This window comes from Odocoileus virginianus, chromosome 5, assembly GCF_023699985.2.
Source record: "Odocoileus virginianus isolate 20LAN1187 ecotype Illinois chromosome 5, Ovbor_1.2, whole genome shotgun sequence".
NCBI classification, from domain to species: domain Eukaryota; kingdom Metazoa; phylum Chordata; class Mammalia; order Artiodactyla; family Cervidae; genus Odocoileus; species Odocoileus virginianus.
This window is the reverse complement of record NC_069678.1, coordinates 1,580,766-1,606,928: the sequence shown is the minus strand read 5'-3', so window position 1 is coordinate 1,606,928 and position 26,163 is coordinate 1,580,766. Positions and strand designations below refer to the sequence as shown.

The 26,163-nt window shown below is 37.7% G+C and overlaps 1 protein-coding gene across 1 annotated transcript; it reads right to left on the bottom strand.

Annotated features, from left to right (window-relative positions):
• Nucleotides 1-2,647: 2,647 nt before the first annotated feature.
• Nucleotides 2,648-23,995, bottom strand: SEC22B (SEC22 homolog B, vesicle trafficking protein). The gene is made up of 5 exons (XM_020914999.2): nt 23,757-23,995; nt 14,158-14,267; nt 10,521-10,681; nt 8,720-8,866; nt 2,648-4,602 (listed from the first exon to the last, which is right to left on the bottom strand). The coding sequence occupies exons 1-5, from the start codon at nt 23,829-23,831 to the stop codon at nt 4,448-4,450; spliced, it is 648 nt and encodes a 215-aa protein (XP_020770658.1). The 5' UTR covers nt 23,832-23,995; the 3' UTR covers nt 2,648-4,447.
• Nucleotides 23,996-26,163: the final 2,168 nt, after the last annotated feature.

Here is a 26,163-nt window from a genome sequence, read left to right as displayed (position 1 = left end):
AGCACACACACACAAAGCTCTGGAGAGAAGGCACCAACGAGCCAAAGCAAAGGGGTAACCTGGCTGATTAGAGAAGCTGGAGAACCCGGCGCGGATGAAGCGAAGGGGCGGTGGGGAGCAGCAGGTGGGTCTGCAAGGGTATGAGGCCACACTGTGGAAGGCAGACTGGGACACGTAATCTTTTATTCTATAGGAAACAGGGCATGACTGGCTGTTTATGAAAATCTTTGGTATTGATAAGTTAGTAATACTGGGATGAAAGAGGGACAAGTAAGGAGGCTGCTGCAGGGGAACAACTTAAAGAGCTTGAACGACAGCTTGAATGTGAGGCCAAAAAGAAAGGAAGTGATAGATGATGAATATTTTGGAGGTTAAGAAAACCAAGTTTCAATAGTTGAGAGGTGGTAGGAGAAAACTGAGGAGTCATATGCAATTCCTGACTTGTAGTTGAGGTAAAGGAGTGGCAGGTGATGTCTAAAAGTTAGAAATTCCTTAGGAAGCACAGGATAGGTTTTAACTATGAAGGCAATAAGATGTTTTAAGTGCACTAAAGTTTTATGGAATACTCAAAACACAGATATCCAACAAGCAGCAAAATAACTGGATCTAGATCTCAATGTGAGTATAGACAGGTACATTTGGAGGTATCAGTAACACAAGTGAGAACTGAAGCCCCAAATACTTACGACAAACTAGAGGAGCTTGTTCTTGAAGAATTCCTGCAGTGTTTGTAATATAGTGTAAAGGGATTCCTGAAAGCAGGGGCATATCTGCATTGACTGATAAGAGAACACAGTATGTTATGAAATCAACAGAAGGTAAGATAAATTAAGATATAAAAATAATGAGTAAGTCTAACAGTTAATTTTAAAGCTCTCACTTACAGAAGTAAAGTTGTAGCATAACAGTAACTCCTAAGTAAAAGTAGCATCTAGGGAAATGAAGTAAAATGGAAAGGAACAGAAAATGTGGGGGGAGGGGGGAAGAGAATGAGCAAAAGGACATAAGAAAAAAGAGGGAGATTTATTTTAAAAAATCATTTTGCTAAATCTTAAGTGAATCAGACGTAAAGAAATGCTGAGTTAACATTAAGATCAAATGTAAAAGGAGCAAATAAAATGTGTTACAAACCAAGAATGAGAAAAGGCCAACAAGTACCCAAGAGTAAAAATTATTAAAAAGGAATAAAGGGAAAAATGACAGATAAGGAAATGAAAAAGAGATAGAAATAATAAAATGAAATTGTATGTATATACAAAACAAAAACCTTTTCCAAAAAATAAAAACTAATAACCTGACAGGACAAAGTGAAACAGTGCTTAGAACAAATACGTCTACATCATAATTTAGGAATAAACAGTATATGTAGTGGTTGGATGTCTATCAGTGCTGGATTTGAACCCAAGTGCTTCAACTTGTTATGTGACCTTGGGCAACCTGGGAAAATGGTTATGAGGGGACTGTAATAATACATGTAAAATGCCTAATAATGTGCTCAGTTAATGAAGGTTATGGAAGAAAAAAAAATTAGCCCAGTTTTGATGAGTATATGGAACTCAAATTTCCAATAATTTTTCTAATCTAAAACATGGGTTCAATTACAGCACTTGAAATAAACTTTATTAGAACAGTGATTAAATTGCTCACGACAGCTGACTGTTGGGTCAACCCTACCTGTAATGATTAAAAGGATGTGGGACTCAATCTGCTCCTTCTACCTCAAACTATGTCACACATGCTACCAATTCTTCTTTGGGGACTTTTAAAAAGTACAAGCTATTTGGTTCAATTAGTTAATATGCAATTATAGGAGTAACATCTTTATGACCTCTGCCTTTTTGCTGAGCTAAAAAGACAACCAGTCACTTCTGCTAAATACACTAACCAAAAGCCTTAATTGTGTGGCCACCACCATTCAGGCTTACCTAGTGGCTCAGATGGCAAAGAATCTGCCCTCAATGCAGGAGACCCAGGTTCAATCCCTGGGTCTGGATGATCCCGAGAAGGGCATAGCAACCCACTCCAGTATTCTTGCCTGAAAAATTCCATGGACAGAGCAGCCTGGTGAGCTAGCCTATGGGTCACAAAGAGTCGGATATAATTGACATCCCCTTCTCCAGGGGATGTTCCTGACCCAACAATCGAACTCCCTCACTGCAGGCAAATTTTTTACCATCTGAGCCACCAGTGAAACCCAAACCAAGCAATATGATCCCCCAAAATGCGCCTCATTCTTTTAACTCATGACTTTGCACAAGCCACTGACTCTGTACGGGAAGTCATGCTCTCCTTCTCTTACCATCCTCCGTGCCACAGTAAATTAGGTGTCCTTTCTTAATGTGCCCTCAATAGCCCTGAACAGTGTTTATCACATTCTATTTTAGATGTCTTTTTGGTTGCTGGTTCATTCCACCTAATTAGTTCTTCGCACTTCCTCCAATAAAGAACACAAGTAGGAGCCATATTATGACAGTCCTCCTCTCTCATTTTCTACCATCATAATCATAAACTACTTTCTTATCCCTTTGTTTCTCATACCCCACCCCATATCATTTTTTAATTAACCTTTTGAATTTAGGTAGGAATGTATCTAGAATATGTGCATGTAAATTAATTACAGTAGATAACAAAGCTTCACACTGAAGGGAACATTCTAGAAGTATTTATTTCATTGCTGACCACTTGGTTGCAGCATGCAACTCTCAACAATGAGCTGCCACTCACTCTCCACTTCTACAGAAGTACCAAAAGCTATGGTACTACTATTTAGGTTTTCAGCCTTTCAAAGGCTTTTATTACCAACATCATTACTGAGGGACAAGACTTTTAGGGACTTCAAGCACTTATTCTCTATAAAAAGTAACTTCTTATTTCATGCACAAAACTCCAATTGGCAGACAGAGGTCCAAAATGGGAAGAAAAAAATTTTATTCTAGTTCTGTAAATTATCAGGAATAAAATAAGCATTTCTCCTTGCCTTGTTTTAAAGAAAAAAGTTTTTTTTTTCTCTATCAGGAATCAGAATAGTAGGTTTGATGATCCTGAGTTGTAAAACTGCTTACTGGTTAAAGTTCTTTCTAAAGATCTTAAGAAGAAGTAAGAAGGTGGTTCATTTTCCTGTACAATTTAAAGAAATATTTGCAGTATGTGTAGGAATTAGAGGTTATATTGTAGACTCTTGTGACAATATTTAAAAGGCCTATTCTCCCCATTTAAAAAATTCTACCTCAGAAGGTAAAAGGAAATTCTCATTATCCCTGAGCAAAAAAGGGAAAAATCAGGTACTTTTGTTAACAGAATCTACTGTAAATGAGTTGTCTATCTCTAGAACATTCTTAGAGAATTACATAACTGAAGCAGATATGAGGCGCTCTCAGATTTTCTTAGATGAATATGTTTAGTAGTTTGAGTAGTTGCTCTGAAAAATTTCAATTTAATTAACTATGCAACTGATTATCTTCCATTTTGAAATTTGAGAATATACTGAGAGGATAGTTATGGGACATGAAACTATAGGGCTCAGAGCAATTCAGAAAACCTTAGCAAGCTGTGGCAGGAGGAAAAGTGGGGAAAATCGTAGTGACGAAGTGAGGAAGGAGGACAAAGCTGTAGTGATGAGCTGGCCTGTCTGCCCACTAAGTCAGGGGCCTGTGGCTATATGCTATACTCACTCTTATATTAATATAAACCAGATGCAGAAAAATAAAATCAAGAACGTCCCAAACTAATTTTAAGTCTTTTAAGAGTAAATGACAGAAAACATTTTTGCTTCTTAATCAAGGAGTGCTATAATATAATTTCAAGGCATCTTAATATAATTCATTTAACCCTAAAGCAATTGTGCAATAAGCAAATTATCATAAATGAAAAACAAGGTTAACTTCCTATAGGGGCCAATAGACGGGATATCTTGCAGCAGAGCAATTAACCTTCACATACTGGAGTCTTGTTTGAAAGGCCATCAAACAACTCAGATTCCTGAAAATCACAAATGTCACCAACGAAAGGAATGTTGATTAAACAGAGTCAAAAAACTTCCTGAAGGGCTGCCTTCTCTGAAGGGATTTCAGACTTGCTAGCATAGGTTGGTTAAGCCAAATCTCACTGACGGCTCCATTAGAGAATGAGAATGCCCCAGTCAGTGCTGTTTGAAAAATGTAAAACACTGGGAGGGGAAAAAAACAAATAAAACAATCTACTGTTCCCTAATGTATATGGCTTAGCACCCAGAGAAAGCCTCTGCCCCGGAAAGACACTTTCTACAGAGGGCTAAGCTTCATTAAATGAGGTGCAACCTTTCATTTTCAGGACATGTCTTTTCTTGCAAGGTCGTTAGAGGCAGAAGTTCCACTTGGATTCTAACACACATCTCTGTGCGCTCAGCTTCCTGAAAACATACACCTGCCGGGTTCTAGGTTCTCCCTTGCCAGTGACTGGATTCACTACTTCACAGCCACCAGAAGCGCACATACACTATTAACATGATGAAAAATACAGCTACTGCTGCAAGTTTGGCGTAAGTGGAACGCATGTTCAAGTACTTCGCATCCTGGCGGTATTTCTTGGACAGACTGGACAAATTGTTAGCCTTCGAATCCAATGCTGTCAAAAGGGGAAAAAAGGATAACATTAATTAGTCCCTTAAAGTATTTTATCAACTGCATTAAGAACAAAAATAACGCAAATGAGTAGCACTACTTCAAATCATGAAGCTTAAATTATCTTTTTTTTTTAAAAGGGTAAGGTTGTATACACTGATTAACTCATGATCCCGAAGCACTGTTAAATCTACAATGCATTTTCAACTAATCAGTTCAACTTTATGTTCAAATTCTTGAGGCTTCAGAGTGAGTGCAGGGTCTGGCCTCACACCCTAGTTCAAATCTCAGCTGTACCAATCATATGATACTGGGCAACTCAGCCGAAGACCCAACTTCTCTGTCTACAAAAATAGGGAATATATAATAATAGTAACCATATCATGGGATATCTATAAGGTGAACACAATGCCTACATAATGGTATACATTTGATAAATGTTAGCTGATAACAACTCTCTCCATAATCTCTTAATGGTTTAAATCATATTCTCTCATATTTTGACAAATGATAGTCCAGGTAACATGAAAAATGCAGGTAACCAGAAAATTCAATGAACCAGACATTGAGTGTTAGGCTGTTTCTCAACAGTGACTACTACCAAATTTCTAAAACTTTCCACATGGTGAAGACTATTATTATGAAGATAACACTATCAGAAATTGTATTTCAGCAGACATAGGAAAGCTGTATTACAATGAAAATGCAATCACAGGTGCTGAAAACCACCAATATCTACTAAATTAAGTTTTTTAGAATCTTCTGCAAAGTTTTTTTTCCTATACGAACATTTGTAATGTCATTATCTTCTTTTAATTGTTAACTAAGCACTTAGAGAAATAGTCAGATACACATAAGTTAAACCGGGCTTAAAATATATGGCATATTTTTAATAATAAAAACAAACTCTCAGTTTGGCATAAATTCTAATCAAACTTTTCACTTCTTTAAATTTTTGAGAAACTATTTTGCAATCTGAATTTATTTGGTCTTCCTTGGAGAATGCTTTTGGACTATTTGGAGTTGCTTAATAGGAACTGGTTTTGATTGAGAAATGTGGCATTACTTAATAACACAGGCATGTCAGCCATTTCGAAATTAGTAACTTGTCCTGTAAGAAAAGCACCTTGTCATGCAAAAAAACAGTTAAGGGATGAGAAATAGCCATAACAATACTGCAAGGAATCTTTCCAGTCAGTTTAACAGACTGGACAGAGGTTTTTAACTACTACAGTGTGTCTTAATATATTCCGAGTGCCTAGAACAGGATCTGGCATATAGTCAGCGCTCAATAAATAAGTATTTGCTAAATGAATCTAAATCGGCTCAGAAAAACTGGAAAGAGAAATAAATATTAGGTCATATAAAGTAGGCAATAGTTATGAGAATTTCTTTACATATGAACATTGGAAACACATGGTATCAAAAAAACAAAGCTACTGCTTGGAGAAGTCTTATTTAGCAAATATTTATGTTGTGGGCACCATGAGAAGTGCTAGAGGATACAGTTACAATCAAACACACATGATCCCCGTACCTGTGCAATCAACACTGCAGCAGAGTGACACACCTCTGAATAAAAAAATAAAACCTATGCCTTAAAAGAAACAGGTGTATATAGGTAGTAAAAAAGGCACAATTTGATCTTACTAAAACAACCCACAGGAACTATTCTTGGGTCTTAAATGCAAAGCTGACTAGCTCTAAAACAAAAAGAAAACAGTATAAAAGATAGATTCTTATTATGGAGAAGCTTAAAGAGGAAGAAATCTATTTTTGAGGTGGGCTAATCTTCCCACTGTCTTCATTTATGCCCTGTTCAGATATGCTTTTTCTTCCTCTTAAAAATATCACTCTTCACTCCTTCCTAATCTATCAAAACTCAAGAAATCTTTCCTGTTTATTTATCTATTTCCTTCCACATTCTTTTAGCTCTTATTGTCTATGTATCTATGTGCTCAGTTGCTCAGTTGTGTCTCATTCTTTGTGACCCCATGGACTATAACCTGCCAGGCTCCTCCGTCCATGGATATCCCAAGCAAGAATACTGGAGTGGGTTGCCATTTCTTCTCCAGGGGATCTTCCCAACCCAGGGAATGAACTCACGTCTCCTGCATTGGGCAGGCAGATTCTTTAACAGTGAGCCACCTGGGAAGCCCATATATATCTACATAATGATTTACAACTATCATTCTCTGAAGATGAACAAGGACTCCATGGACCAACAAATTCTGAAGTACTAGAAATGTAAAAAGCTAGTAAGCTACTTTTAGTAAGCTATTTTTCTGAGACTTTGCTTCTTTATCTGTAAAACTGGTTTGATACCACCCACTTCACATGGGATTACTCTAAAGAATAAATAAAATATATATAAAGTCCCCCTATCATACTGCCTAGAACAATGTAAATGTTCAATTGATGTTTGTTACTCTGTGACAATGTTCCTTATCTTCCCAATCACATGAAGTTTCTTAAGGGTAAAAATGTACTTCGTTTTTAATCAGCATATCAACACTACAGCAATTAGCAAAGCACTAGAAGGAAATCCCATATGCCTTTGATTAATTGAGCAGTTTATAAATTTTGGCTTTAAAAAAATTTCCTATACTGATTTACTTTATCCTGAGTAGAACCTGTGAGTCTGCTACGATGAAAACTTATATAGACTCACTTATCCAAAAACTGATGTTTAAAGAGTATGAAGCTATACACTGGGACAGTTGCTGACTATAAACATGAAGGTTAAAATTTGAAGTTCATAATAAAGGAAAACCCATTTATTCATTGGAGAAGGGAATGGCTGGAGAAGGGAATGGCAACCCACTCCAGTATTCTTGCCTGGAGAATCCCAAGGATAGAGGAGCCTGGTGGGCTATAGTCCAGGGGGTCACAATGAATAGGACATGACTGAAGTGATTTAGCATGCATGCATTTAATCATGAATATGTAACAAGGCTGAATTTTAAAAATATATATTAAGGCAACTACCTGTGATGATTACTGTGAAAGAAATAAAATAAGTATATAAAATAGATATAAACAGAGTATATGCTCACATTAAACACTTAGGTAACATTTAAACATTAGTTATATATTTTAGGTAAATTAGTACACACATATACATACCCCATGTGCTAAAAAACATTACATGCTTTTTTACATTACATAAAATATTTAAGTGTTCTAAGAATTTGAAGGACTAAGGAGATTACTGCGTCATGGGCTGTAAGGATCAGGGAAGGCTTCTTTGAAGAGGCAGTTCTCATCTAGCATTTAAGGAAGGTCCAGGATGATGAAGACCCTGAACTGGCTGAGGCAGGATGTCTGTGACCCTGTGAGGATGGAACACTTCTGCGATCTCCTTGTCTCCCTCGACAGAGAACACAGTGCCTTGCACCCCAGCTGTGTCCGACTCTCTGCGTCCCCATGGACTGTCGCCCACCAGGCTCCTCTGTCCATGGGATTCTCAAGGAAAGAAAGCTGGAGTGGGTCGCCATTTCCTCCTCCTGGGGATCTTTCTGACCCAGGGACCGAACCCGCATTTCCTGTAGCGCCTGTACCACAGGCACACTTTTTAATGCTTCCCACTGGGGAAGCCCGCCTTGCACATTATGAGTATTCAATTAGTAATGACTGGATGAATGAAAAGTAAGCTGACACCAGACTAGATCTTATAGTCACAGGTCTTAGAAGTTTTTCTGCAGAGGAACACCTTGATGAAATGGTATTTTGTAACAGCTGATCTGGCAGCAGTAAAGTCTCCTGAAGCAGCTACTTATGAAACCATTGCCATAAACCTTTGACAATGTCCTCTCATTCTTCTTTTCATTTTCCTTAACTTATGTGTTTCTATAAATACTAATCTAATTTGGTAAATACCTTGGAAACAGTAATTGTTTCTTACATGGAATGAGACTTTACACTGTTCCAACTCAATAGAAACTAACCACACTAGGAAGAAACATATCGTATTGGAAGCTTGTAATGTAATCCATTTTGGAGAAATGAATTCTTAATAGTATTAGATAGAATCTGACAGCATAAACGGTAACCCCAAATAAGCTATCCTTGCCTATGGAATAAGAACACTTGCTCATAAGACTCGTACTGCTTTTAGATACCTGAGAGTGCTTCTCCCCGTTGTAACACTTCTTCAATATTTGCGACCATGATTCTCTGCACATCTTGCAGTTCGGTGTTGATGGAGCCTAAGTTTCTCCGAGCACGACTGTCAATGTAAAGCTTCTTGGTTTTCTGAATGTAGGTATCTATAATGATGAAGAAAGTGACTGTTAACAACTTCTTTCATGTCCATCAAAGAAGTAGGAAAGAGTATATTCTGAGTTTAGTCCTGGTTCTGCAACTGTCCATGATTAACCAGACTCCTGAATGAGTATCAAGTGTGACAGGGAATTTCCCAAAATATTACAACAAAACTGCATGCTCAAAAAAAAAGAAAAAAAAAACCCACTGCATGCTCATTCATGTTTGCCAATGTCTGCATATCATGAAACTATGAAAAGAATAATTAATAAAGATTATATTTTCAACTTTTAGCTAAAATCTTAAGATAGTGTATTGGCTACCCTTTATTTGCCTCTTTAGACTTCCTCCCACCCTTCTGCACCCTGCTTTCTGCTTTGGGAAGCTAACCTGCATGAATTATATCGATGGGTTCCTTGCTGTCTAGCTTCCAATTAGGTTCAGCCAAAGAGGACACCCCAAGAGTAGGGAATGAGTGGACAATGACAGTGATTTATTCCTCTATCTCCTCCCTGAGAAGTCATCTTGGGCTAGTAGTACTCCTCCACCAAAAGTTACTGCTCCTTTGAAATTGGCCTTTTCTATAAATTTTTTCCTTCCCAGCTCCAGAAACTGCTCTTATCCATTCAAGCCTAGGGTTGATAACAATTACCATGCTACTGGTCTCAGGTTACTGCACCTTACAGTTCATCTATAACCCGTTCATATCTCTGCATACAATCTTTTAAGCTAATTTGAGAATACCAACTATTTCCTGTGTGACTTTGGTACAGCAGTCTTATTTTTTTCTTGGCTTTACTGAACTCCTATTGCCTACAAAAATAAAAACTGCAAAACCAGACATGATAAAATTAGCACTTAGAGAGTTTAGTTTTGAAACACTGTAATGCTTTGCTATAATACATTTTCTGTATTTCTAGAAAGCAAGAGGACTCATTTATCTAGCAAACTTGAAACACTTCAGATATCCAGAGGTAGTATTCAAAACCAGTTTCTTTTTTAACTAAAAATGTCATTGATGTAATCTAATCATACTTGTTCTCCCCTCTTCTACTTATAGGATATTTCCTTTGATCTGCTGCCATCCTATATTTTACCAGCTCTGAGGAGTAATGAGTCTTTCTATTAATTCTTGTACAAATATGGACATCCATGCTCACTACTTCTGCCTGTAGGAACTGTTGTGCCCCAATACCAGATATCTTTTAGTACTTAATTTAGAGGATCTTGTTCTATTAAAAGAAAAAAAACACCATTCTTTCTGATTTCCAAATTCTGATCTCCATAAAATGGGTCTCACTGTGAGTGTTGTGTGCGTGGGGGTGAAGACAGTGAATTGGGAAAAAGAAGAACTCAACAATTACATATCAATTTGAATCTTCAGGCAATTTTTTATGCTAATGAAGAATCAAAACAAATTACAAAAAAGAGCAAAGGGCAACAAGCTCTATGCGGAAAATATCAAAAGGCCAGAGAAAATTATTAATACTTATGAGAAGGAAGCCTCATTCACTCAAAAGGAAAAAAGACATGGAATAGGAGAGGAGGCAGGATCCAAAACATTAGTAGGTAAGCTTTAAAAAAAAAAAGTTAAATTATATCAATAGCTTCTCTACATTGTCTATTCCCCTGATAGAAAAGTAAGGCACAAAATCTTACCAAACTCAATAAAGGAGTAGGGTCTAGACACAGTCGGCACCTTCTTTCCATGCTGTTCATCAAATTCTGAGTGTAAATCTTCTAGGTAGGCAAAAGCCAGCTTCTTAGGGAAGGCAGCTTCACACAGAACCAAATAACATACTCCCTGTTCAATAATGTAACTGAAGAGACAAAAATTTAAAAAAGCAAGAAAAAATTGTTGTAGATTAATAACACTCCCAACAGTCTGAAACAGACTCTCAAGTGCCATACAAACTTTTTTTTGGTTATGCTACACGGCTTGCAAGATCTTAGTTCCCTGACTAGGGATCAAATCCAGGTCCTTGGCAGGGGAAGGGCAGAGTCCTAACCACTGGACCACCAGGAAATTCCCTATACAAACTTGAAAATATTCAAGCCCGAGGCCTTTGAGGCTAATAAAATCAGAAAGCCAATTACAAACCATAAATCACTAGAATTAGAAAACAAACATCTTCCCATTACTAGAAGCATATTCCAAAAGGAGTACTTAGACATATTTATTCATTACAGAAGGGATTTGATTTAGGCTATACTTGAATGGTCTAGTGGTTTTCCCTAATTTCTTCAATTTAAGTCTGAAGCTGAAACTCCAATACTTTGGCCACCTCATGCGAAGAGTTGACTCATTGGAAAAGACCTTGATGCTGGGAGGGATTGGGGGCAGGAAAAGAAGGGGATGACAGAAGATGAGATGGCTGGATGGCATCACAGACTCGATGGACATAAGTGTGAGTAAACTCCGGGAGTTGGTGATGACAGGGAGGCCTGGCGTGCTGCAACTGACAGGGTCACAAAGAGTCGGACACGACTGAGCAACTGAACTGAACTGATTCATCACATAATTCTTCAACTAAAATATCTTAATACTTAAGACTTTTTCTTGAAAACTCAGAGGTGTGACTCCATCTGCCCTTTGATCATGTATAGTAAACAAGTAATAATTATACACATTTAAACTTCTTCCATCTATAAGAATTGTGGAACTGGAAATTTTTGTGAACACTAAAAAAAGTTAGAAGTTAATGTCACAATGATTACTGGGTACAGAAAATAACAATCTCAGGACTAATATTTCCTAATTTCTAGGGGAGAAGAACTCTGTATTAGTTGCAAATTATTCAATAACAGAACTGACTCCTCTTGTGAGAGTGAGCTCCCTGGCAGCCTTCAGTTCAGTTCAGTTGCTCAGTCCTGTCTGACTCTTTGCAACCCCATGGACTGCGGCATGCCAGGCTTCCCTGCCCATCACCAACTCCCTGAGCTCGCCCAAACTCATGTCTATCATACTGTCCCTGGCAGTCTGGAGGAGATACTTCTGGAAAGAGGCTGGCTACTCAGTGGTTTTCAAATGACTTTTTAGCCATAGCACTCTTTATTTGAGCCAAAATTATATCCAGAAGTTTTTTTAGTTTAAGTAGGAGTTTAAGGGTCCAAAGCATTACACCCATCCCCCATCCCTGTCCTTTCTATGTAGCTTCTAAGGCACCCTAGAATTCCCCTTTCCTGAAAACTTGCTTCTTTCTCTCTGCTCTATAGCACTTCTTGTCCCAGGTATTATAGTAACGTTGCTTGTGTATATATCTCTCTCTACTATAAGCAGACAAGCTAAGAACATTAAAGGCAAGACTTAATACATGGTCTGGCAAAGAATACATCTTTAGCAAACAGCTCTTAGATGCAAATAAGGGAAGAGATAAGATTATAAAGGAGGCAGAAGAAAATCTCTTTGCAGTTTCATGAGATCTTTCCTTGGTCATCTGTTCCTAACCCATGGTAAAGATAAAAAATACTGTATTATAATTGAGCATCAGACCCTGAGGCTGGGAGGGATTGGGGGCTGGAGGAGAAGGGGACGACAGAGGATGAGATGGCTGGATGGCATCACCGAATCTATGGACATGAGTTTGAGTAAACTCCGGGAGTTGGTGATGGACAAGGAGGCCTGGCGTGCTGCAATTCACGGGGTCACAAAGAGTCGGACACCACTGAGTGACTGAACTGAACATTATTTAGAAAGGAAATAATGTGAAAGGAAAGTTATGGCCAACTTAGACATCATATTAAAAAGTAGAGACATTACTTTGCCAACAAAGGTCTGTCTAGTCAAGACTATGGTTTTTCCAGTAGTCATGTATGGATGTGAGAGATGGACTATAAAGAAAGCTGAGTGCTGAAGAACTGAGGCTTTTGAACTATGGTGTTGAAGAAGACTCTTGAGAGTCCTTTGAACTGCAAGGAGATCCAACCAGTCCATCCTAAAGGAGATTAGTCCTGAGTGTTCATTGGAAGAACTGATGTTGAAGCTGAAACTCTTAACACTTTGGCCACCTGATGCGAAGAGTTGACTCATTTCAAAAGACCTTGATGCTGGGAAAGATTGAAGGCAGGAGGAGAAGGGGACGACAAAGGATGAGATGGTTGGATGGCATTATCGACTCAATGGACATGAGTTTGGGTAAACTCTCAGAGTTGGTGATGGACAGGGAGGCCTGGCATGCTGCGGTCCATGGGGTTGCAAAGAGTTGGACACAACTGAGCAACTGAACTGAACATTATTTAATGTTGAAATAACTTACAAAACCTAATGTTCACTATTTTTTTAACCAATAGGCCAGAGCCTTGCTTGGGTTTTGATTCTGTATACTTGTTTGTTTGTTCTTGATGAGTAGAAGGTTGGTTGTTTGAGTTAAATACAATAGGTTCTTCCCAGGTCTATATTATCTCAGAATCTGAGCTCCTAACATACTAAGGATTATTTAGCTTATTCTTTCTTATTTTCCTCTGATCTTCTCGTCCTCTTTTTTCTTTTTTAATCCTGCCTGTTTTAGCACCTTCAAACGTGACATATAATTAAACACTTAATACCAATTATTTGTAGGTAATTTGAGACCCAATAAAGTCCCTTTGATCGCTCTCTCAGCTGTACGCATTGTCTATAACCAATTATTTGCTGTTGTTGTTGTTGTTTAGATGCTGTCATGTCTGACTCTTTGCCACCCCATGGACTGTATCCCGCCAGGCTCCTCTGTCCATGGAATTTCCCAGGCAAGCATACTGGAGTGGATTGCCATGCCCTTCTCCAACCACTGATTAGATGCTCTTAAATTATCTTTTATAATTTTCTTTTCTCTAAATAATAAATAATACCTATTGACTATTCTCTATGTGCCAGACAAAATGTTAAGTGACATACAGGGATTCTCTCATAAACCTAACAAAACTATGATTCCCTATTTTATAGACGTAACTGAGGCCTAGAGAAATATGTGTGAGTTGCTCAAGGTTACAGTGTCAGTAAATGTTTAAGCAAGGGTACTAATCTATGTGTGTCTGGCTCTAAGAAGCTCCCAAAGCAAAAGTTATCTATTACTGCATGATACATACAGCATTTACTAGACACAAGATAACAGGCTGAATTACTGTACACAAACTGAATACAGAAACCAAGATTTCAGTTTTGCAGAATTAGAGCCAGGAAAGTTGCCTCCACAGAGTGACTCTATTTTCAAAGTTATCTTTATGTTTGAAAAAAGTTACCATTCTTCTCAGGTGTAATTACAAGTAATTTCTGTATTTCATACTTAAATAATGACAAAGAAATCAAGATTATACTCACTGAAAAGTCATGGCACCAGCTTCCAAGGTGCATCTGGTAGGGGACTGTTCATTCAACTTTCGAAAGAGCTGCTTAGCCTGACTCTGGTACTGTTGAAGGTCCCGGCCAGACTGAAAGAAGACACCTTTATTTAAGAATATTCCACAAAAAAAACAGTAGCAATTGGTATTAAGTATCATATTTTGAGGACACTATGTAAATATGGTCCTTTGTTTACAGGTTAATAACATTAATAAGATTTATTTTAACAAAATAAAGGTGGCCTACTTTCAGAGAAAAAAGGGAGCCCAAACCCTGAGTTTTCCAACAAAGTCACATTAATTTTCTAAAAAGCAAAAATATAAACCTCAACTGCATTTAAGGTACTTGCTGAATCCATTTCCACTATGAAGTCAGTGCCCTCCTCCTAACCCACCTCACTTGCATGGTTACTGGCACAGAATCACATAACATGTTCTATACTCAGAAGAAAATCCTGGGAAAGACAGACAGAATGAATCTCATTTTTATGCTGAAATATCACGCAAATCTTCCATAAAGTGTTACCAGTATTTGGTGTATAAGCAAAACTAAATGTGTGCACCTATCACTACAAATTACTATGAACACTGTAACTGCAACTAGGTAAAAACAAGTAAGAGTAAGGATGAAGATTGGAAAGTCAAAATATCCTTTACTAAATAGATCTATTTGGTTTCCAAGTCTGGAATGCAAACTTCTGGATAGCAAGGGATATGTTCATAAAAAAATGAAAATAGTAACATTTGGATGACAGAATTACAGGCAATATTTTTCCAAACAATCTCTAAATGATTTCACAATTTTTTTTTAAAGAGAGGAAAAAGTCTACTGGGGAAAACAGCAGAGTCATTTCAAAGGGAGAAAATTATACCTCAATAACCTACAAGACAAAAATGGGAAAGAAGTGCATGAAGAGTGAGAAGCAAATATACTTTATTCATCCACATACTGGGGGAAATAAACAACTTCTGCCGTGTGATGGGAAGGAATTGTTTTATTTTAGATTATTTATTCTGAATTGAAAGATATAACACAGTCTCTCCTTGGTAGATGCTTAATAACTAAATGCTTAAATAGAAAAGTGTGCCAGGTTCTCCCAGGGGCTGGACCTAAGGCCTAACTATGAGAAAGTACAAAGCAAAACTGAGTGGATCACAGTGATCCACTGAGCTGAGAATAAAAACAAGGAAGCAAAAATAAAATCATGTAACTGGCAGATAAACAAACGTACAAGTATAGGATTTTAAGCTATATTTAAAATAGTGAACTAGAAACGCACACTGAGATATCACCTCACTCCTGTTAGAATGACTATTATCAAAAGGACAAGATATTGGTGAGGGTGTGGAGAAAAGGGAACCCTTGTGCACTGTTGGAAGGAATGTAAATTGGTGTGGCCAAAATGTAAAAAGTATGGGGGGGGGTCCCTCAAAAAAATTAAAAACAGAAATACTGCATGATCCAGCAATTCAACTTCTAGGTATTTATCTAAAGAAAATTAAACACTAAATTAAAAAGATATCGGCATCCTAAGCTATACTCACTTCAGCATTATTTACAATAGCCAAGATATGAAAATAACCTATAATAAGTGTTCAACAGATGAATGGATAAAAAAGATGCAGTATATATACACAACGGAATACTATTCAGTCATTAAAAAAGAGTGGAATCTTGCTCAAAAAATAAGCTCATAGATAGAGAATGGACTATTGACTGCCAGAGGGGAGGTGGGTGGGGGAGTAGGCCAAATGGGTGAAGGGAATCACAAAGCACAAACTTCCAATTATAAAACAGGTCATGGCATATTTGCAAAATATCCCAGTGAACAATGTTCACTGAAGAATTATTTAGTGTATCAATAAGACTGATACAAAAGTGTCATTTAGAGGGAAAAAAATAAAAATAAAATAAAATAAAAATAAATAAAAAGGAAAATGTTCCATTATAGATATGGTGGCCTAAAAGTCAAACTTTTATAAAACTTTGATAATCTCTGCAACCATAAAAATGATCTATTTCAAGATAACAGACTCACTTATTTCTACTCATCTGGGTAGAAATTACTGAAGTAACCGAATAAAACAGAAAAAAATAAACAATGGGAAATAGTTTACTTACTGAATTAATTAGTAGAAGTAAACAATGAAAATTATTTTTTAAAAATTTCCTTTAAGGTAACATCTATAAGATATCCTGTTGGTAAATTAAAAGAGCAGCTCATATTACATTCCAAAGAGATAATGTTTTATCATTTCCTGTGGCAATAATATAATTTAGAATTAATCAAAATAAAGCTCTTCTTAGAAGCAAAAAAAATAAAAATAAAAATAAAAATAAAACAGGTCATGGGAATACAATGTTCAGCACGGTGGCTGTAGTTAATAATACAGTGTTCTGTATCTGAAAGTTGCTAAGAGAGTAAAACTTAAATGTCTGCATCACAAGAAAAAAAAGAATAAACATTTTCATAACTCTTTTTTCATGATGGAGGGTAACTAGACTTACCCATGGTGACTTCATGGTGTCTATAGATACTGAATCATATTGTACATCTGAAACTAATATAATGGTATATGTCAATTATAACTCAAAATAAAATAAAATAAAATGGTATGCTGGAAATTTCAATATAAATAAGGAAGTAAATAAGTATGAGGTGAACCAGGGGAGTCAGGCAGAGACCTATGAAGTGTTGATTTGTAGTTTAACACTGTTTTTATGGCAATGACTTATTATAAGACTGTTTGCTTGAGATACACTCCTACATTACCATGTATACTGTTATATGTTAATAACACTTTGTAATAACTAACAGTATAATATATGTTAACATTATTGTATTAAACAGTAATGCTAAGGTATATATTGCTTTTCTCATGACTGGCCAGCCAGTTAGGGAGAGTGAATACCATCACACGCTTTGAACTAGTGCCAATATCTTATGTTCCTAAATTTGAGTGGTAGAGTCAATCTGTTTGCTTAAGCAATGTTGTTATGTGGCATTCCAAAGATATCTGACCCCACAACAAAAGATACGAGGGATGCAAATAAAGTTGCAGAGGTACTAAAAGTGTGTTAGCTGCTCAGTCGTGTCCGGCTCTTTGTGACCCCGTGGACTGTAGCCCACCAGGCTGCTCTGTCCATGGGATTCTCCAGGCAAGAGTACTGCAGTGGGTTGCCATGCCCTTCTCCAAAGGATCTCACCCACCCAGGGATCAAACCTTGGCTACTAAAGTGCAAAGAAATAATACCAACATAGATCAATGATTTTCAACTTTGGCTTCACACTAGAACCACCTGGGGATCTTAAAAAACACTATTACTGCTCAATCTGCACCCCAAAACCAATTAAGTCAGTGTTTTGGAGGCAGGACTCAGACATTAGTATCAGTAAAATAACTACAACAATAAAAGTTAAATGTAAGTTTTCTGACAGCTAAAGGCAGGTGAGCCCCTTAAAGGAAACAGTTAAATAAATAAATGACAAATGAAATTCCGCCATTTGCAACAACATGGATGGATGCAGAGGGTATTATGCTTAGTGAAATAAGTCAGAGAGAGAAAGACAAATACTGTATGTTATCCCTTATATGCAGAATCTAAAAAATAAAATGAATATAACAAATCAGAAACAGACTCACAGATACAGAGAACAGACCAGTAGCTACCATTAGGGAGAAGGAAAGGAAGACGGGCAAGAGAGGGGGAGGGGGGATTAAGATGTACAAACTACTGCGTATAAAATAAATAAGCTACATGGATATATTGTGCAGCACAGGGAATAACAGTATTTTATAACAACTTAAAATGAAGTATAATCTATAAAGATACTGAAGCACTGTATTCTAAGTGTGAAACTAACATAATATTATAAACCAACTACACTTCAATTTTAAACAAATGGCAAAAACCCGTTGGTCAAATGAAGATTGGTCCAAATCCTTTGACTTTATAAGAGGCATTGTAAACATTGCCATCTGAGAGAAACACAGAGACTACGGCCAAAAGCATGCTATGATTTCAGGAATTTACCACAAAGTAATGATGCCAGTGTCCAATACTGGGGACATATCTACATAGGAATTATGGCATGCCAACCAACATTTTAAACTGCTGGTTCAACATCACCATTTCTGGGAACACGATGCTGGCACAATCTTTCTGGTAGTCATTTTGACAATATGTATTAGAAATTATAAAATTTTGCAGTGTTTTATCTAACAATTCTCCACCTTTGAAAGTATACACAAACATCATACATGTGTTAAGCAAACAACTACAAAAACATATAAAAACAAAAAACATGTTCAATAAGAGGATAGGGGATGGGTGACATATGTTATATATTTATATAATGGAGTACTATAGAACCATCAAAATGATGTGTAATATTTAACGATATGAGTAGACAATCATTATACACTATGTGAAAAAATTAGGTGGAACAGTCTTACAGTTATTACCCATTATTTAATTTTAAACACATACACAAAGGTTATGATACCAAGGTTACATACCAAGTGGGTATAATTTAAGTAGGGATTACTTAATTTTACCACTACTTTAGTTAAAAAAAAAAAAAAAAATCACCATTAACTGCTTGGTCCTTTTGTATTTACTGAATTTTATGCAACAGGCACAAATTAACTTTATAATGAGAAAATTATTCATTCATTAATGTCTACTTGTTGCATATCTGCACTTGGGGCCAGTAAGGGAAGGGCTAGGATTTGTGCCCAGGCAGTATCCCTGAAGCTCCTACTCCTATGTGTGCTATACAACCTCTGCAATTAAAATTGCTTCTGTAATGGCCGAGCCACATTCCAAGTGATATCTTGCTATTTAATATTAAATCTAATTCATGGGAAATGCTCAAGACTACATGGCAGCTCTGAACTATTGATAGATCTCACATAACAACATAATCATGGCTTTAGAGATAAACCCTTGGTTTGCTTTTAAGATTACAGTCACAAAGGGCCCACAGTCAGCCAGCCTATCTAAAAATAGTTAATTAGATGTCCTAATTCTGTTTTCTATTTCGTCTAAAACAGACTTGGTGAAACTTGTACACAGTATAAAGGAAAGACAGCTGTTAGCAATCCAATAATAAAGTGGATGTGAAAATATTCTGAAACTAACTTGCGATCATCAGTATATTTAGGATGTGGTTCTGCACATAAAATATAGGCGGTAAAGGGGAGTAAACTGCCACACAACCACAGTCCTTTTTATTGCTGCTACCTATGACTGCTGGTGGGCTTCCCTGGCGGCTCAGAAGGTAAAGAATCTGCCTGCAATGCAACAGACCTCGGTTCAATCCCTGGGTCGGGAAGATCCCCTGGAGAAGGAAATGGCAACCCACTCCAACTATTCTTGCCTGGAGAATCCCCTGGACAGAAGAACCTAATGGGCTACAATCCATGGGGTCGCAAACAGACACAACTGAGTGACTTTCACTTTATGACTGCTGTAGTTGTATCAAATGTCATCTTTTGTCTTTACAATACTGTTTAGTTAAGCCCTTATCATTTTTAAATCCCTGTTAAGCTCTACTGATCAAAGGCCAGCAGCACCAAGAGCCAACCATCTTTCTCCAACAGCAATAACAATAAGATGATTAATCAACCCTCAGTGACTGGGGGAGTGTGGCGGTTTAACAGTACAACAGACCCTCTGCTTCTTGGCGTTCCCTGCTCTCCACTCAGTTACATCTACACCTTTTCAAGCCCACAGAGCTGAAACAAAATGAGAGAATAGGGTTTATTTTGAGGTAGAACAGAAAGGTGAAGAAATTGCAAACATCTGAAAAGGAGAAATACATCAGAAAGGAAGAAATAGAGTATCACTTAGACAGTGTAGTTTGGAAAAGTTCATCTCTCTACCTTGTATTTCTAGCTAAAGCATAGAGGAAACAGTACATAAGGTACTCTGTATCTTTAAAAAAAAATGCTCTATTGTATTACTTGAATAACTGTTCATCTACAGTAACAAGACAGTCTGTATAGGGATGAGCATGGAGCAACTACTTAAAATATGGCATCTATTATCAATGTAAATAACTGAAAGAATACATTTATTTGGCCTGGACAATTAAGACTTAACTATAAAATTACTTGATCAAGATATCCATTTCTTAAAAAGTAATTTCCAGACTCCCAAGAAGTAAATACATTATTAAAATGTCTTAGAACAAAGCAGTAAAGTGTAACAGTTAGGTACTAAGGCTCCAGTGTAGAATCAGACAGATATGGATTAAAAGGAATAAACCAGTGGTTACCAGTGGGGAGAGGGAAGTGAGGAAGGGCACACTGGCGGAGAGGATAAAGAGGTACAAACTACTTATGTATAAAGTAAATAAGCTACAAGGGTATACTGTACAGCTCAGAGAATATAGCCAGTATTTTATGATAACTACTAATGGAGTCTAACCTTTAAAAACTGTCAGTCACTATGCTTTACACCTGAAACTTATACACTGTGAATCAACCAAACCTCAATTAAAATTTTCTTTTAAAAACCAAAACAGTGGCTCTCAACCAAGGGTGATTTTGCCTATCCTCCCCAAAGGTGACATGCAGCAATGTCAGGAAATATTTTTGGTTGTCAAACTGGAGAGAGGGTAGTGGTAGTGCTATTGGTATATAAGATGCAGAGGCCAAGGATGCTGCTAGACATCCAACAATGCACAGGACAGTTTTCCCACGACAAAGAATTATCCACTCCAAAATGTCAAAAGTGCCAAAGTTAAAAAACCCTGGTGACAGAAGTGTCAAATCACTATGTTATGCACATGGGACTAACACAGTGGTTGTAGGTTAATAAGGAAGAAAGGAAGGGGAAAAAAGGAGGGAGGGAAGAAGGGAGAGGAAGGGTAAGGAAGGAATCTGGGTGAAAAATTCCATTGTACTACTTAGGCTGTGTGACTTAAAGAAAAAGACTTTTCTTCTCTTAGCCTCAGAGCTTCCTTATCTATAAATGTAGATAATAACAGAAGCCATCCTAATAGTTGATATAAGGGCTCCCCTGGTGGCTCAGCAATAAAGAATCCGCCTGCCAATACAGGGGACATGGATTTGATCCCTGGGTTAGGAAGACTCTCTGGAGGAGGAAATAGCAATCCACTGCAGTACTCTTGCTTGGGAAATCCCATGGACAGAGGAGCCTGGCAGGCTACAGTCCGTGAGGTCACAAAGAATCAGACACAACTTAGCAACTATACAACAACAATAGCTGGTATGAAGACTAGATGAAATCATGCATTTAGCAGACTTAGCAGAATGGTTGGTATATAGCAGGCACTCTATGGGATTCCCAGGTGGTGCTAGTGGTAAAGAACCCACCCACCAATGCAGGAGACATAAGAGACACAGGTTCAATCCCTAGGTCAGAAAGATTTCCCTGGAATAGGGCATAGCAATCCACTCCAGTATTCTTGCCTAGAGAAAACCATGGACAGAGGAGAGTGGAGGGCTACAGTCCATAGGGTCACAAAGAGTTGGACAGGACTGAAGCTACTTAGCACGCATGCACAGGCACTCTCTCTAAATGTAAGGTGCTCTATTTTAATAGTAAAAAATAAGTCAAAGATTTATATTTTTGCAGATGTTAAAAGTTTAGAAAGGATGTTATCATTCAAAGTCAAAACTGCTAAAGGAAATCATTACAGAATTATAATCATGAAAATATTTTTGTGTAAAATATCTTTCCTTTTCATTAAACAAAGCAACCCATCTTGGTAGATTGATACCTAATTTGGAATTAAGAAACACACAGTATAATCAACTAATTTTTTCAATAAAGTGTCAAGGCAAAGAATAAGGGCCTACTGATATTCAGACTTTCAGATCTACTTTATATTCTTTGTCCACACTGCAATTCAAAGCAATAGTTGGAAAACTGACCAGATTTCTCTTCCCTTGCAAAAACTATTTCTTAGTCAAACTACATATCCTTCAAGGAAAATTTCCTCACACCATCTCCTTTGTTTCAAATCATGTTCTGCATTCATTTTAATAATTTCACTCCTTCTGCATAGTCCAAGAAAATGTTTAATGCAGGAGAAGAGAAAAATTCACAAGTTCAAAGTTCAGGGCATGCTATATCTTTCAAATTTTATATCAACTTAGACTTTGTTTTGTGTGGTGAATAGAAAATATTTCACTCAGCATAACGTACTAAGCAACATAACAACTTCCTAATCTGTATTGTTATTCTCCTACAAGTTAAAGTAAACTTATTTGCAAATCAAACCTAAAAAGGAATATAACCAAATAGAAGCTTTCTCAATTAGGAGACACTCCTATTGGCTTGGATGTCATTCCTTCTGGGAAGACTTTCCTGATGTCCAAAAATCAATTTAGATACCTTTTCCATGTTCAATCACAGAAACTTCTTCCTCTTCTACAGCAATTATCTACATTATAGTTATTTGTTAGTGATCTGGCTTCTCCACTAAACTGTAAGCTCCATGAAAGTAGGGCCTATGTTCCCTGAGTCCTTGAATGAACACCATGCTTGGCACACCTGATGTGCTTAATGAGAGTTTTTTTTTTCATGAGTATATGAATGAAAGGTTAAAAAATGCGCAAAATATTTTTTTTCTAGAACTCAACTTTTTTTTAGGCCTTGAAAATTTTTTTAAATTACTTGTATAAGAAAGTAAAATAAAGTTGATCACTTTAAATAAATTTAAATAAATTATATAAATGTCATTCTCAGCCTGCTTTCTTCCAGAATTCCCCAACCTTATTCCAGGAACTGGTCTCACATCAGAAATTTGCCTTGTGATTTTAAGGCACAAGGCTTCTTTATGTGAAGCTATCTAGGGGTTTTTTTCTGGGAGTTTTTTTGTTTGTTTTAATCAATGCAACATATTTTTGAGTACCTATTATACTAAAACTGCTTTTGTAAAAGCTATGGGAAATACAAAAATGACCAAGATTTGTCATCTACCTATTAGGAAATTTAATTTATTGAAAGACAAAGGCAAAAGTACAAGGCATTATAGAAATATAACACAGGGGTCATAATTCCAATAATAAGAATTTAGTAAGGCTTACTGAAGGAGGTGGGAATGGACTTAACTCTGAAAGAAAGTACTGTACTGAACTTCAAACAGGTGCATATATGTGGCAATACTACCTCATCTGCTTTCAATAAATGTCAGCAAGCTAGGTCAAGGATCAGGTGCTACAGAAAGGAGTTAAAGAACTAGGAGCTGATTTTCTCCAGGACCTGTCAGCGTTATTAACAGCAAAAAATTAGAAATCCTGAATTTTAGCAGAGTCCCTAAAGAATTACAGAACACTGGATGGTCACAATTAGCCAAATCTATCCCTTCTCCGGAGTGTTTTTCTAATAAGAAATAGGTAACATAAAAATCTACCCCCGCCTTCAGCAAAGGTTAGTTTTCTCCAGGTAGTCTTCTTCACTGTCAAAAAAGAAAAAGCACTTCAGAGAAGTCAGAAATGCCTGGGAAGATTCAGGGGTCTCCCGCGTCCTAACAAGGAATCCGGGGCGGACAGCATAGCGCTCTGGCAGGAACTTGGGGTCCTAAGGATCTAGCAGCTCACCTGTTCGTCCTCCTGCATCGAGGCGGCCAAAGGGAGCCCGTCCGCCACTCGGGCGATCATCGTGAGCAACACCATCTTTACAGGATACGGAGACCCAACACTGGCCCAGACGGCCGTAGATGTGTTTTGACTGCTCTGCCGGGACAACAGTTAAACCTCTACCCCAGTTTCCGAAGACCTAGCTGCTTGCGTCTCCGCTTCCCGCTGAGGTGGCCGGAAACAAGCTCCAGCGCTCTCCACTACCGGTCCCCGGAATTGGCTTCCCATCGGGAACCACGACTACAGGAATACTAGTTCCGTGATCTCTCCTTACACCTTCAGAAACTCCCAAGGCCCGGCCACTTTTCTGGATTTCCAGCTTTGAATAAGCCTTGACCCGTGAGAGGGCGTGGCACACAAACTGAAATAGAATTTTCTAGTTTCTGATACTTTAAGTCTGTGGAGAGGGCTGGGAAGGAGGGCAGGAGTTAATGGGTACTTAGATGGGTATATGAAAAAACTGACAATCAGATGATATATTTTCATATTTATTTTTTTGTTTTTATATATTGTATATCCAGTACAAATTATTTTCTGTATTTTTATATTTTTAGGCAGAGTTCTTTGTGTGTGTGTGTGTGTGTGTGTGTGTGTGTGTGTGTGTGTATTGTATGGTTTTGTTTTGTTTTTTTTTTTTTGCTTGTTTATGCTGTATCCCCAGGCTCTTAAACAGATTCTGGTAAAAAATGTTAATTGCATATGTGAGTAAGTGATCATATTACAGGATCTCAGAAATTACCTAGATCAGTCATCCTGCCAAAAGCTGCGATATATAATTATAGGTAGCAGGACAGTCTTGCAAAACTTCCAGTAACTGTGCATTCACTCCCTACTGGAGAAACCTCTAGACAACTCTGCCTGAAGAAATGTTACCCTATCTTTTTTCTTTGGTGCCCCCATCTCTAACATGAGAACATTATCTGCCTCTCAGAATATTTGTGATTATATAGTGAAAAAATGTAGGTCCTCACTTTGTAGTTAAAGAAAAAACTTCAGAGAGTAATTTTTCCACAGTGACACAGCTAGTAGTAATGGGACTAGGATTTGAGCTGTTGAACTCCAAAACCTATCCTCCTAATCCTGATACCATTAGTCTTAACATTTAGCCATAGGGTAAGGAGCTCATGTTTTGTTACCTTTTCTACAACTCTACAGCTACTAGGAGAAAACTGTTATTTCTTGAGAGGATTTTGGGAGGAAGACCTAATGATTGACTCCACACAAAAGATGGACAGGCATATAGACTAGACAAACTGATGGTGCTATTTACCACAGTGAGAAAGTGAAATGGAAGGCAATCCTTGTGTGTACGGGAGCCTAGGTTGGTAAAATCATAATAACTTACATTTAAAATAGCTCAAAGATGTAACCTGACCTAACTTCCCTTCCTCCCACCCAACAAGGATGTGTCTTCTGCCATGGTGTCAAATGGTCATTGTCATTCAGCCTCTGCTGGAACAATTCCAGTAATGGGAGATTAATAATACCAGTATTCTAATTAAGGGTAATGCTATGTTGAGTGCTGACTGAAAAACTGATGCTTTTGAACTATGGTGTTGGAGAAGACTCTTGAGAGTCCCTTGGACTGCAAGGAAATCCAACCAGTCCATCCTAAAGGAGATCAGTCCTGGGTGTTCATTGGAAGGACTGATGCTGAAGCTGAAACTCCAATACTTTGGCCACCTCATGCGAAGAGTTGACTCTTTGGAAAAGACCCTGATGCTGGGAGGGATTGGGGGCAAGAGGAGAAGGGGACGACAGAAGATGAGATGGCTGGATGGCATCACTGACTCGATGGACATGAATTTGCGTAAACTCCGGGAGTTGGTGATGGACAGGGAGGCCCGGTATGCTGTGATTCATGGGGTCGCAAAGAGTCGGACACGACTGAGCGACTGAACTAACTAATGCTATGTTGATGAGAGAAGCAAAGAGAGAAGAATGCATAGAGAAGCAAATTTGGAGCAAGAATTCCAGCCTCTTCCTAATTCCTGGATCTAGGCTCTCCCCACACTTGAAACCTAACAACACTATTCACGTGTGCTTAGTCACTCAGTCATGTCCGACTCTTGCAACCCTATAGACTGTAGCCTGCCAGGCTCCTCAGGATGGGATTCTCCAGGCAAGAATACCAGAGTGGGTTGCCATTTCCTTCTCTAGGGGATCTTCCCATCCCAGGGATCGAACGCATGTCTCCTGTATTGCAGTCAGACTCTTTACTGACTGATCTACGTGGGAAGTCCGACAACACTATGAAATGGGTCAAATTCAAGAATCTTCGAACTTGTAAAGGTTGTACTGGGTGATGGGGGGAGGTAAACAGAAATGTGAATATCAGAACTAACAGCACGTCTTATGAAAAAACCAA